The sequence below is a fragment of the Diospyros lotus genome, chromosome 9 (genome assembly GCF_014633365.1).
Source record: "Diospyros lotus cultivar Yz01 chromosome 9, ASM1463336v1, whole genome shotgun sequence".
Lineage (NCBI taxonomy): Eukaryota > Viridiplantae > Streptophyta > Magnoliopsida > Ericales > Ebenaceae > Diospyros > Diospyros lotus.
In genome coordinates, this window is record NC_068346.1 from 1,098,698 (window position 1) to 1,112,050 (window position 13,353).

Here is a 13,353-nt window from a genome sequence, read left to right on the forward strand (position 1 = left end):
CAAGACTAGAGGAGGGTCATTTTTATATGCAAGCTTAACTCGATCCAACACTACTGAAATAGGAGAGTTGTTTCGATATCCTTACAATTCAGTAGTTCTAGTTATTTGTCTATTAGGCATTGGATCCATTATCCTTCACAAGTCTCCAATGAGGATAAGGATATCAAAATCTGGTGCAAGAGGAAGCACCAAATATTTGAGAAGTTTGGTCAGAGTGCAGTTTCGGATGTGTGCCCATTGATGCTTGTGAAGTTGCTCCGAGTGCATTACTTGAAAAGGATTAACTACGAGCTAAGACCATGCTGAGTTCTCACTCTACTCACACTAACTGCTTGAAAAGAGTTAAACACTTGACTACAAGCTAAGGCCGAGCCAAGTTCTCAGTGTACTCAGTACTCGGAGGCCCAAATATTTCAAGGACGCAACTAACCAGAATGGCAAGGATGAGCCTCAACAATCACAAACTAAAGGAAATGAAAGATTCCCTCCTCTCACTTGTAGTACAGAAAGATAAGAATAGTGTCTAACTTTACAATAAAATCTACACTTTCATTCTTACTATTACTCTATTTCTATAAGTAAGGATTCATGAAGAAGCCAAAACAACAAAGGGAATCATAGAGCCAAAAAGTTCAATTACTGACAATTGGAAATTGATGGTAACTCATCGAAAAAGTTCAGCATATTCGCATGAAAACATGGCCATAAACAGTTTGGCATAATGGATAATCCCAGTCAAAAGGTAACACTTTCATATCTAGATGACACCGGAGGATTCTCCTGAATTGGTTTGAGAAACACAAATAAAATCAACACCAATAGAACACACGAAACACCAGTTATACAAGCTAGAGGTGAAAGATCACAATTGGAAAAAGTATTCTTTGGTACAATTGCTGTTATCAGAAACAAAGACATCACAAAATCAAAACTAAGGAAATCAAACACCAAATAGAGTTATGCTGTGTGATCAGTGACACGACAGCAGGAAATTTTGTGGGCACAAGATATCTAATTGTGCAGAGCATTATAAACTAAATTGCAAGCCACACCTTCTGAAAGTGCAAGCCACAAGACCCCTACCTCCAAAGAGACCAAACCTTGACTTGAACAAAGACCGCCGGCCATTGCTAGTGGATGGAGCATCTGCAGCAGCGGCAGCGGCAGGGGCAGGGGCAGGGGCAGGGGCAGTAGTGCCCTGACTCACAATTGCTGGGAACTCCAGGCCATCATCTTGTGCTCCACCGTCACTCGCAGTTGCATCCAACCCATCAGCTTCAACCTCACAGACATCCAAACTAAACACCACCGATCCCCTCCTGGCCCTCAACCAATCCACAAGATCACTAGTCACTTCCTGGCACTTTTTCACCTTTATTTTCACCAAATTAGGACAACCCCAAGCGAAAGCTTCAATACCCTGATCAGTCACCGGGCACCCCTTAATGCAAAGCTTCTTCAATGCCACACATTTCGAAGCAATACACAAAATCTCTGCATCCCCAATTGTCTCACTACCACAAAGGGCTAATCTTTCCAGTTTTTGACAATTGGTAGCAAGGGCTTCGAGGCTAATGGAAGTGGGATTGACCCCAATCAGAACCAGTTCTTGAAGGTTGCTGCAATGCTTGGCAATGGCAATAAGGCCTTCATTACCAATCCGATTTGTCCTCCATCCATCAATGTGGAGCTTCCTCAGTAATTTGCAGCGTTCTGCAATCGACACAACCCCACAATTGGTGCATTCTGGGGTCCTGACAAGATGCAAAATCTCAATGTTGGAACAATTGGATATGGCCATAAGACCAACGTCGCTCACTTGGAGCCTCTCCAAATGGATTTCAACCAAAGAATTATTCCGATTTGCCACCATTTCCAAAAGCCTGTCCCAATCGCCTAAACAACGCAACAATTTTAGGGCTTTTAGGTTTTTCGCACCGACTATTAAAGGTCCGAAGCACTGGCCATTATAAAGCTCCTTGAGGCAAATTGATTTGAGCGACGAGGCAGCCACGCCGGGCCCGATCGGCTCGACGCCGTCGTTGATGCCACGGAGGCGCTTCACGGAGAGCTCCTCCAGAGCCGAGCAGTGGTCGAGCAAGGCGTTCATGCCTTTGACTCCGAAAATGCAGGAACCACACGAGAATTTCTTCAAACCTTTGCAATTCTTGGCGAAGCCGGCCATTCCGACGTCGGTGACCTGGCGGCATCCGCGGAGCTTCAGCCGCGTGAGGTTCCGGCACCTGAGCGAGATCAGGATTAGGGCGTCGTCGTCCAGGCTCACGGATCGGCGGTCGCAGCGCAGCGCGAGCTTCGCGACGGCGTCGAAGCGAGAGAAGAGCGACGGGATTTGAGGCAGCAGCTCCGCCCGCGCATTGAGAGCGAGGCGTCGGCGGCTCTCACCCTCCACGCGCAGCCACCGCCGGCAAACCAGCGAGCAGGTCGTCCTGTCGCCGGAGCTGAGGAGCTGGAAAATGCAGGACAGGCACTCGTCGGGGAGCTCGGAGATGTAATCAAGCTCGACGCTTTCTTCGACCGTCGGCATCAGAGGCGCCATCTCTGGCCGGAGGTTGGAAGGCCGGCGGCGGAGGGGGTTGGTCTGCGTCTGACCGTGGGGGCGGTGGCTCAGCCCGTGGGTCGACGCAGACTGGCCCATCAACGCGAAAGGAACAGCCGGAGTCTGTTCTACGCGCTGGGCGGGGGAGACAGGAAGCGTGGCCGGAATCAGTGGTGGTGGAGGTCAGCGGCGATCTTTCAACCAGATACTGGGCTCACCCAATCAATGCTTTCCTCTGCGAATGTGCAATTTTAAAAAATATAAAGGTGCTCTAGTGGGCTCTAATTACATATATAATAGAGTTCGGTCGGTGGGCCGGGTCAAACGGGTTGGGCTGACATTGGGCCGGTCGTAGTTGCTACGGCCGACTGGCCATCAACCACAGCAGCGGCGGCGGCGGCGGTCGTCCTCAACGGTAAACGTCGAAGACAAAGTTCAAAATCAACGTTCAAACACGTTTCAACTTCAACCATTGTTCAAATACGCTTGATCCATTTTTTTTTTTTAAATACAAATATCAACAATTATATGAATTACCTTAATATAATATTTAAAATACTTATATTACAAATATAATTCAATAATAAATTAAATAAAAATATATGCATATATTATAACTCCAACTTCAAATCCTGAAGTTCTTAACAGGAAGGAGGGTATGAGTAGAGAGTTCTTTATTCGTCCATATATACAACTATATGTTTATTCTTATCACTCTTCATGTTCATATATCTATCTATTATTTTAGGATAGTTTATTTAACACTTATTTCTTTATTCACAAATAATAGTATCCTACGTAATTAATGGCATCTACAGAAAACAAAGAATATAAATTTGTTATTGAATTATTGTTGTAGGGAACCATGTCCTATTTTGATACCTCCGGCCGTGTAGGAATAGGATGGCTCTAATGGAAATTGTATGTTCATTCACAAGATTTTATTGGTATTTATTTTAACAAATTTATGTTTATAAGTTAAAAAATTTCATAATAATTTAATAATAGATCAATTCCACATTAATTCAAGCAAAACATATAACAATTATAATCTTTTTATATTGTCACAATACATTAACTCACAAAAAAATATCATATTGGTGCGCAACCCTTATTACTTATGCCATCGATTACGTTAGAAGAAATAAATCGCAGGTTGAGTTTTTAACCCTTGTGTGTCAGAACGATAATTAAACTCGTAACTCATCGGATTGACATTGACATATTGCTCATCCGACCGCTTAATCTATATTCTAAGGACAATTTTATTTGTGGTTATTATACCTATCATTAAACCATTAGCATATGATTAGATTTAATCTACGAATTTAGATTTTATTACATTTTTGGTTGCTCAAATATTTCAATACATAAAGGAAATTTGTATAAAATTTAGAGTAAACGATCCATAAAATATCAAATTTGTGCTTGAATTACCCATGAATAAATGTGTGCTTGAATTCTTTATTTATTTTGAAATTCCAAATTTATTAATTCACCCTTCACTATTTGAAATATACTATAATTTTAAAATTTTGGTTTTCATAAATTGATATTCAACATTGATGTATCTTGAATCACGACTTACTTGTAAAAAGATTATGTTCAAGAATAAATAAGTCGAAAGAAGCCCAAAAGATAAAAAAAAAAATGACCACAAAAGAGCATAAGATCCTTTTCAAATGGAGTCTGATCAAAGTATGCCAATTAACTTTTAAAACTAATACCTTTGAAACTTGAAACAAATGATTCTAGAAGATGCAGTTACTCTCCCTTTAGTCAACTTCATCCTCTATATAAATAGAGGTGAGCCCTCGTTCTTAAAAACTAGGTACAATTTCTTAGAATATTTTTTTAATTTTTAGCTAAGATTGATTTAGATATTAGAGGACTAGTGCAAGATACATCTCTCCCGAAGATTTAAAGACGACTCTACCCCGTAATTATAAATTTATTGGTCTCTCAACAACAACGAGCACAATTATGATAAATTAATAATTTTTTACTTAAAATAGACCTAATTATAAAATTGATCCAAACAATCTTACCTAATCAAAATTAGATACCATTAGATAGCTCGTTAATTTCAATCATTTTTTACCTTAATTTATTTAGTTGAGAATATATATATATATATATATGTGCGAGTGTGATTATAACATGAATATCTTTAGTTTAATTTTTTTTTATAAATCTTCTCTCAAATATTCCTCATAAAGTTATAATATAAAGATATAACTAGTGGTTCACCCATGCGATGCATGGATATCGTAAAAAAAAATAATAATTGTTAAAGTGAAAGTTATATAATTTAGTAGTTACAATAAATGAAAATCACAATAAAGAAATAAAAAATAAATAAAATAATCGTGTTACAATCGTGAAAATACAATAAAAAGATTACATATTTTAAAAGATTTCCTTATATGCATTTAAGGGTAAACGAACAATTAAAAACACATAACTCTATCTTGAAATCATGTAAAAAATAAACTTAAACTAACGTGTAATACAATAAACAATGTGTAAAAAATAAAAAAAATTACACAATAATAGGAAAAAAAAAAAAGAAATAAACGATAACCAACCTCTTTATTCTGAAATATGCATTCAAGGGTAGATGTTTTTTTTTTTTGAATTTTCATGTGTATTTGTCTCATATGTGCTTACCATACAAACCCTCAATGCCTAATTTTTCTTAGTTGCATTCATATCACTCATTTGACAGAATAGTAGTGCTATGTTACACTAGAAGACCAAACTGAGTAAACAAATATGATTAAATTTTACTAAATAAAAGTAAAGAATAAGAAAAAATTTGAGAAGAAGAATCGAGAAAGGAGAAGAGAGTAAATGGAAGGGTTGAATGGGAATGGAGAAGAAGAATAGAGAGATATTTGCTTTCTTTTATTAATTTATCTTTCTTCAAATTCTCCTATTTTTCTTAATTTATCAAATTAGATGCCACCATTAAGTTTCTCTTTTTTCCCACGCTTTGCCATACAATTCGAATCTTACTCACTTAACATAATTTTTAAAACACATATTTAATTTACATTTAATTTCTATAAGTCCAACATATAGCATATCTTCGGAGTAGACTACGGGAAAAAATGAGAATTAAATAAATGATAATAATCAATTAAGTTGAAAAATAAAATTATGACATTTAAAATTATAAAAAATAAATTTAAATTAATTAAATTGTATGTAAAATAAAGATAATTTAAATAATCAATTAATTATATAAATAATAATAATCAAATTTTCAAAATTGATTATCCATACATGACTTTACATATTTCTTCTAACAATTAATTATCACATTTAAGACTGGTCAAATTTTTAAGGAACAAAAAGAAAAAAAAAGTTAAAAAATAAGATTATAACATTTAAGTTATATATAAAATTATAATATTTAAAATTATAAAAAAATTAATTTAAATTAATTAAACTATATATAAAATAAAGATAATTTAAATAATCAATTAATTATATAAATGATAATAATCAAATTTTCAAAATTAATTATCCATGACTTTACATATTTCTCCTCGCAATTAATAACCACATTTAAGACAGGTCAAATTTTTAAGAAAGTAACAAAAAAAAAAAGAAGTTACAAAATAAAATTATAATATTTAAATTATATATAACATTTAAAAATATAAAAAATAAATTTAAATTAATTAAACTATATATAAAATAAGAATAATTTAAATAATTAATTAATTATATAAATAATAATAATTAAATTTTCAAATTTGATTATTCATACATGACTTTACATATTTCTCCTAACAATCAATTACCATATTTAAAACGGATCAAATTTTTAAGAAAACAACAAAAAAAATAAAGTTAAAAAATAAAATTTTAACATTTAAGTTATATATAAAATTATAACATTTAAAATTATAATAAAATAAATCTAAATTAATTAAACTATATAAAATAAAGATAATTTAAATAATTAATTAATTATATAAATGATAATAATCAAATTTTCAAAATTAATTATACACACATGACTTTACATATTTCTCCTGACAATCAATTACCACATTTAAGACATGTCACATTTTTAAAAAAACAACAAATAAAAATAGAGTTAAAAAATAAAATTATAACATTTAAGTTTTATATAAAATTATAACATTTAAAATTATAAAAAATAAATTTAAAATAATGAAACTATATATAAAATAAAGATAATTTAAATAATTAATTAATTATATAAATAATAATAATTAAAATTTTAAAATTGATTATCCATACATGACTTTACATATTCCTCCTAGTAATCAATTATCACATTTAAGACAGGTCATATTTTTAAAAATTAACAAAAAAAATAAAATTATAATATTTAAGTTATATATAAAATTATAACATTTAAAATTATAAAAAAATAAATTAAAAATAATTAAACTATATATAAATAAAAATAAAAAAAAATTACTTGACAGTCGGTATTCGACGGTATTACCAAATAATCAAGATTTCTCCCGATTTTAAAAAGTCTCATTTTTTTGTAATTTATTTCAATTAAAATTTTATGTTAATATTTAAAAATTAATAATATGGATAAATTAATAATATTAGTTTAGCATTTAAAGATGCCATTAAAGATCACAAGTTTATTTATGTCAGAGTAATTCAAGCTATAACTAAATTAGAATTACAAGCTACGGAACAAGAATGCCTAAAATAAGAAACTTGGGCTAAGCCCATTGGACTCCAGGCACAGCAGCCCATAGAGGGATTCCAGAAATCCAGCAGCAACTTAGACTATCTGTAATGTCTCCGACAAGCTCACCTGAAGTTGCCCGCCTCCGGTGAAGTAATGTGGTACGAGAGTAGCGTGTTATGGCGAGTTATGGGCGGATGACAGGCTCAAGTCTTGGATGACACAGGGCTACCGTGCCAAGGTGGTAACAAGTATGCGAGAAAATGCAGCAATGTGGGGGAGAATGAGCCTCGATGCCCGAGGCGCCTGCATTTGGTACAACGATCGGCATGGCTAGTGCGCATGGATGGAGCTGGACCCAATTGTGTGGGGCAGATGCCACGGGGCAACCACGCAGGCCGAGAGATGCGGGCACGCTGATGGGCTAAGCTGGCTGAGATGTGCGGGACATAAGGGTAATCTGCGTGCCTTGGTGAGAGGCAAGACCAACAGGCGTGAACGATTGCAGCACTGAGTGGGCACTAATCGCGCACTCAAGCAATATGTGGAGCACGTCCGCACAAGCGCACCCATGAGGACCATGCGCGTGCAGGGGGTTGAGGCAGTAACGACAGGTGTCAGTCAAGCGAGCCATGTGACCCACAGACGATTACTGCACGTGATGCATGTGATCCTATGATTCAGTAACGATGGTTATGAGGCATAACCACTTGTATTTTCTATAGCCTATATATATATATATATGTGATTTTGTGGACAATTTTGATAGCTTTTAGAGAGTTTAGCCCAAACTATTTTTCTTTATATTCTCAGATTGAATAAAAGGTCAGGATTTTTTTGTATTCTTTGTGTGTGCTTCCATTTGTTTGGTGTATTAATCTCGGAAGTTGTTGGCTGATCTAAGTAGACAAACTTAGAGTCATCACAAGGTTATCGGCTAGAATCCGAGGCTAATCTTGTGACACTGTCCCTGTAAGGGAAAACACAAACATATGCATGTAAATGTGAAGAGAAATAAATAAATATTCCAACGATATTTCAAATAAGGAAAAACCCATTGAGTTTATATACGAAAAGAAAAAAAATGACAAACACTCGTGCGTTTCCTGCTTCATCACACAATATTTGACTTAAAGCTTGGAGGACCCGAGGAGAAATTCCCTCATGCCTTCTAACTATTTCCTGTCCTGCAGATGACAGCTCTTTCGGGTCCTATAACTCTCTCGGACAGCGAAGACCATCACAGGAGACTTCTTCTGCATCTCCGAGCAACTCCTCTAGAGACCTTATAGCTTTTCGGACAGAGAATCAAGCTTTCACTTGGAGAACTTCTTCTCTCGGTGCCACTTCCTCCAAGATTACTTTCTTGGGGCGTCTTTTGTCGGACAGTGGATTGAGCCATCCCCCGACCAATTCATACCTGTAAACTTCACTCAGACAACCTTCTTCCGGATTGCTTCCATCTAGCCATTCTCTTAGACAGGGCCTGTACTCTTGCCTGACCCTACAGACTTTCTTGCCGAGCTACCCAATAAACAAATTTCAATTATTTCCAATTTAAGGAGAAGATTGGAAACTGAAATATCCTCCAGAAGAAAATAAAAGCTGAGGCCATAAATTCAATTCAAACAAGAGAAGGTATAAAGCCAATTCTTATCCAATAATCGCTTAGCTTTGAGGAAATTATAATGGATATCATCAGAGAATTAGATTCTTATCCTCTTATTGACGGCCTTTTCTTTTTGAAACAATTGACCATTTAATAGCAAATTCGAACACTTACAACCACACGAAAATTTATGTGCAAGTGCCGAGTCGATCGTAGAAAGTGTTGGATTCTGCTGTGTGGAATCGTATCCACGCATGATTTAAGGTTTTGTTGAATTGGGAATCATTGGGTGATGTTGCTGCGAGAATTCTCAGGTGTAGAAATGTTGTTTCTTGACTTCCACTGGTGGGATTCTGTTTGTTTCCCGGGAAAAAGGCTAATTCCGCTTATGAATAATTAAAAGGAGATTTTGTTGTTTAACTTCTGCTGATCCAATGGCGACGGAGAAATTAAATGCCATAACACCCACAAATCTCGAACAAAATAGAATTTCAGATAGAAACCTTGTTTTCGAACACACAGAAGCGGAGAAAAAGGAAAAAGTAAGAGATCAGTTGTTGTTCAGGATCGCTTCGGCGGTTCGGCGGAGAGGACCTCCTTGGCAGACTGCAGGACGGAAGCCACGGCGGTGGCAGCATCAGCCAGGGTGGCGCCGGAGGCAGTGTCAGCCGGCGGTGAATGCACCTGGTGAACCACGTGCACCGTCCTCTTCTCTTGGCCCTGACCGGCCGACGCCCGGTAATCTACCGTGATCACCGCCTTCTCCCTTTGATCCTGTGGATTCGCTGTCTCTGACTCCTAGAAAGGACATCGCTAAAGCTTATAACTCTCATCGACTCGCTGCATAATTTAGTTGCTCTGCTTACATGTTATTTTTGTTTAGATTGCGAAACTTTTGATTATTTCAATTATATTCTTTAAATATATAATTTTGAGTTAATTATATATTTTCACACAATTGATCTAACTTGTGCAATGCATGCTCTCTAAAATACCAAAATTACCCTTCATGTGCATGCATACTGACCACCATCTCCACTATAACCTTTTGAGAGGTGACAGGCAAATCCAATAAGGCGTAGGCCATAGTCAGTCGAGAAAAGAGGAAGGCGAGGAGGTGAAGTCGTCGACAAAGTTGCCTCTTTGCCTTCTGCCTTCCCTGATTGACGATGGCCAATAAATGAAGTTGACTCATCTCTTCGTTTTTTGTCTTCCCTAATCTACCATGGCCAATAGACGAAGCTGACTCACCTCTTCGCCTTTCGTTTTTTCCAACCGATAACTACCTACATTTGTTGCCTTTGCCTATCGCCTCCCAACAGCCTACACATGCCTCGTTGCCCACCACTAAAAGAAAAAATTGTGGTAGACATGGTTGTCAGTTTGCACGCACATGAGAGGTGATTTGGGTATTTAATTGTGATGAGGTGTGCAATTAACTCGAAATGACATAATTTAAAAGTGTAATTGAAATAATAAAAAATTTAAATATTTAAATGGAAAAAAGAGACAAATGTAAGGCTAAAATATGTATTTGGCCAAACAAGATCATACAAGACACATCCATACACATATACTGTCAAACGTAACAACATACGTACATCTGAAGCTGATTTCTGCATGGTGGCCATGATTGGCAACGTTATGGGATTTGAACTTGAAACTTGGAAGATTTATAGCAGCGGGCTTGCATTTATAGTCTCTATTTCGAAGCACTGCCAAGTGTCAAACAGGCTACTGGCTCGTTAAGAGTTGTGGAAAAGGTTGGGCTTCCAATTCTCAGTTGAAGATTTCTTCTTCAACTATAATTATCAGCCAGAGAAAAGCTTAGCCCACCGGCTTTGTAGGTCTAAATCACCAAACAATATGGCTAATTACTATTTGTGGTTACCACTTACCATTAATGTTAATTCTCAACTGGTTTTCTGTACACAAGTTCAGTATGTATATGTATATGTGTCACACTCCAAGAACAAGACTGGTGGCAACAGTTACATCAGAAAAAATTTTGGATTTCAGCGTCATTCAACATGAATAATGGCAGGCAAAAATAAGAATCAAGGTCGAAGACCAGTAAACATTTGGTCCAATTCAGAGAATAAGTCCAAGTAAAAACTTGAAGCAAAGGGGAGAGATTATTTTTATGAATACAGACAACACAAGGAGGGAAGAGACTATGAAATACTGTAGATTGTGAACTGTGAAATCCAGAACCCTTGAACTAGATGACTTTTGACAAACCAACTAAAAAGAGCAACAAAATGGCAGGATGGTGAGAGAGGCTCAGTAAGTCACAAGTGGTGATCCACTGCAATGGACATCAGAAGCATCAGAAATCCTTTGCCTTGGAGACAACACAATTGTAGCAGCATCATCAACCTCAGAATTGATGATATTTTTCCTCTTCTGGGTATCTGTGTTTAGCCCAGCTTCAGGCACTTCATAAATGGGACTCAATAGTTGAGTCTCCTTCTGGTGCTGGGATATCAAGGCTTGAGCTTCAGCCACCAAAGCTGCACTATCATCTGTTGCATACAAAATTCTTTTTATTGCGTCAACTACCTGTGTAAAATGCAGAAGTACTTAATCAGTGCAACATTAAGTATGGTTGGTTTTACTACTGATTCAGTAACTAGTTTCCCGGATCAGATGACTTAAGATAGTTACAGGCAAATTTTCAATCTCTGGACACTGGCACAAGATCTCAATATCCCTCAACTTTGCAAAGTAGAAGTCCCTTTCTTTCTCTAGACTGTCCACTGACAACTTCAACTCTGTGATCTGCGTCAACAGAAGCATTAGATTCTAAAATTGTTTAGAGAAGTTCCCAGTTGGTACTAACTCCAGATACCTGTTCATCATAAGCTGGCCCTCCACTGGAAGAAGGTCTAGAGCTCTTAGCAGACTGATGAACAGAGTTGACATCATTCTTCCGAGGATTATGGGAGGCCTGTGCCTTGGCAGCAGCTGTGGAAGACTTGTTAGAGGTCTGTGATGGTGCAGACTTCTTGCTCACTTCTTTTCCCCCTTTTGAAGTCTCTCTCCTTTCCAAAGGCTTGTAACTAGCATATACAGAAAATCAAGCCATTTATCAACATGCACACGGCTGCTTTTTAGTACTTTCATCTAGCAATAGAGATCAATAGCTTTTCACCATTGGCATCACAAAATAAGGCAATTAATGAGAAGAACATATATGTTCTTGCAAGCATCAGATGCTCTATACCAATTTTAGATTATCCAGTGTCAAAGTTGGGAGGTTTGGAAACTAACAAGGACAATGCATAAACTCAATTTAACAGGTGAGTTCAGACATGACAACAATTGAATAGAACAATCAATGCTCAAAACGATAATTGGTTATTCAAATATGAAAATAACAATCAAACAACCGCACAACCTGGCCGCCATTTTGATCATTCAGTTGAGTATAAATCAAACATCGCACAAGGACATAGGAACTGAATTCAGAGTTTTTAGACACGGAAACCAAGCATAAAAAATCAGAAATTTCTATGATGAAACACCTACTTCAATTACCCAGTTAAAAGAAGCAGAAAACAGAAGTATGAAAATGTACCCATGTAGATTGCCTCCATTAACTGAATCAAAGTACCGCTTCATCCATTGCATCAACTCCAGATTATCCAGGGGCCTCCCTTTCACTAGCTTGCTCACCTCAATGTGCTGTCCCCACACAAAATCCCCAAATCAATTAATGACTCACAAATAATCAAAATTGAACAGTAAAATCAAGCAGATCCTGAACGAAATCAACCTTGTTGATCTTGAGTTTGTTAAAGACGTCCTGAAGAACCTTGTAATTCTGTATCATCTCGTACTCGTTCTTGGCATCGAAATTGACCTTGTGCATCGGCACCATTCCCGGATGGAGGGCGTCCATCAGCTGGCAGTGAACGGCTCCAGAACACGCCTGCAATCGACAGATCCAAACCGTTGGCACACAAAAATCGAACAAAGGGTAGATGAAAACAGATGTGAGCAAATGAGAAAAACAACGAATTGGGAGAAACCTCTTCGACTTTGGAGAGATTGAGTTGGAGAGCGGAGTTGATCCACGCCAAGATCTCCGATCTTCCAACAAAATATGCCGAGTCCATCGTTCCGATGTTCGCCGCCATCTCTCTCTCTTCGCTTCTTACAGGGAGAGACGGTACCTGCCTGGTTGGATTTGAAACGAGAGAGCGGGATGTTTCCTCCTCCTTCAATTCAAAATTTGGATTTGTGCCTCAGACCAAAAAGCCCATTCTTTTAAGAATAAATACTCAATTTACTTATTTTAAAATTCATAATTTAAAAAGATTATTAATAATTTACTTATTTTTAATAGGCCTTCCTCCCTTAAATTAAAAAAATAAATAGATTGTTTTTGATATTAGACTTTTTTGAGGGGTTGGTTTTCTATGATATATGAAAATGTTTTGGGATGTCATTTTAACGTTTTTGAAATATTTTTTATATTAAAACATTGAGAAA

The 13,353-nt window shown here is 36.7% G+C and overlaps 2 protein-coding genes across 2 annotated transcripts; both read right to left on the bottom strand.

Annotated features, from left to right (window-relative positions):
• Positions 1 to 618: 618 nt before the first annotated feature.
• LOC127809714 (F-box protein At1g47056-like) lies at positions 619 to 2,818 on the bottom strand. Its single transcript, XM_052348733.1, has one exon. The coding sequence runs from the start codon at positions 2,654 to 2,656 to the stop codon at positions 1,028 to 1,030; it is 1,629 nt and encodes a 542-aa protein (XP_052204693.1). The 5' UTR covers positions 2,657 to 2,818; the 3' UTR covers positions 619 to 1,027.
• Positions 2,819 to 10,835: 8,017 nt separating this feature from the next.
• LOC127809441 (microtubule-associated protein RP/EB family member 1C-like) lies at positions 10,836 to 13,086 on the bottom strand. Its single transcript, XM_052348228.1, has 6 exons — positions 12,891 to 13,086; positions 12,635 to 12,790; positions 12,437 to 12,543; positions 11,708 to 11,918; positions 11,524 to 11,637; positions 10,836 to 11,418 (listed from the first exon to the last, which is right to left on the bottom strand). The coding sequence occupies exons 1-6, from the start codon at positions 12,996 to 12,998 to the stop codon at positions 11,140 to 11,142; spliced, it is 975 nt and encodes a 324-aa protein (XP_052204188.1). The 5' UTR covers positions 12,999 to 13,086; the 3' UTR covers positions 10,836 to 11,139.
• Positions 13,087 to 13,353: the final 267 nt, after the last annotated feature.

Bases quoted from the DNA above. Each gene is read 5' to 3' on its own strand.
- LOC127809714 (XM_052348733.1), bottom strand. From the start codon at position 2,656: ATGGGCCAGTCTGCGTCGACCCACGGGCTGAGCCACCGCCCCCACGGT.
- LOC127809441 (XM_052348228.1), bottom strand. From the start codon at position 12,998: ATGGCGGCGAACATCGGAACGATGGACTCGGCATATTTTGTTGGAAGA. The intron at 12,791-12,890 runs GTTTCTCCCAAT...TGTCGATTGCAG, and splicing joins ATCTCTCCAAAGTCGAAGAG to GCGTGTTCTGGAGCCGTTCA. The intron at 11,638-11,707 runs GTATCTGGAGTT...CTGTTGACGCAG, and splicing joins GGCCAGCTTATGATGAACAG to ATCACAGAGTTGAAGTTGTC.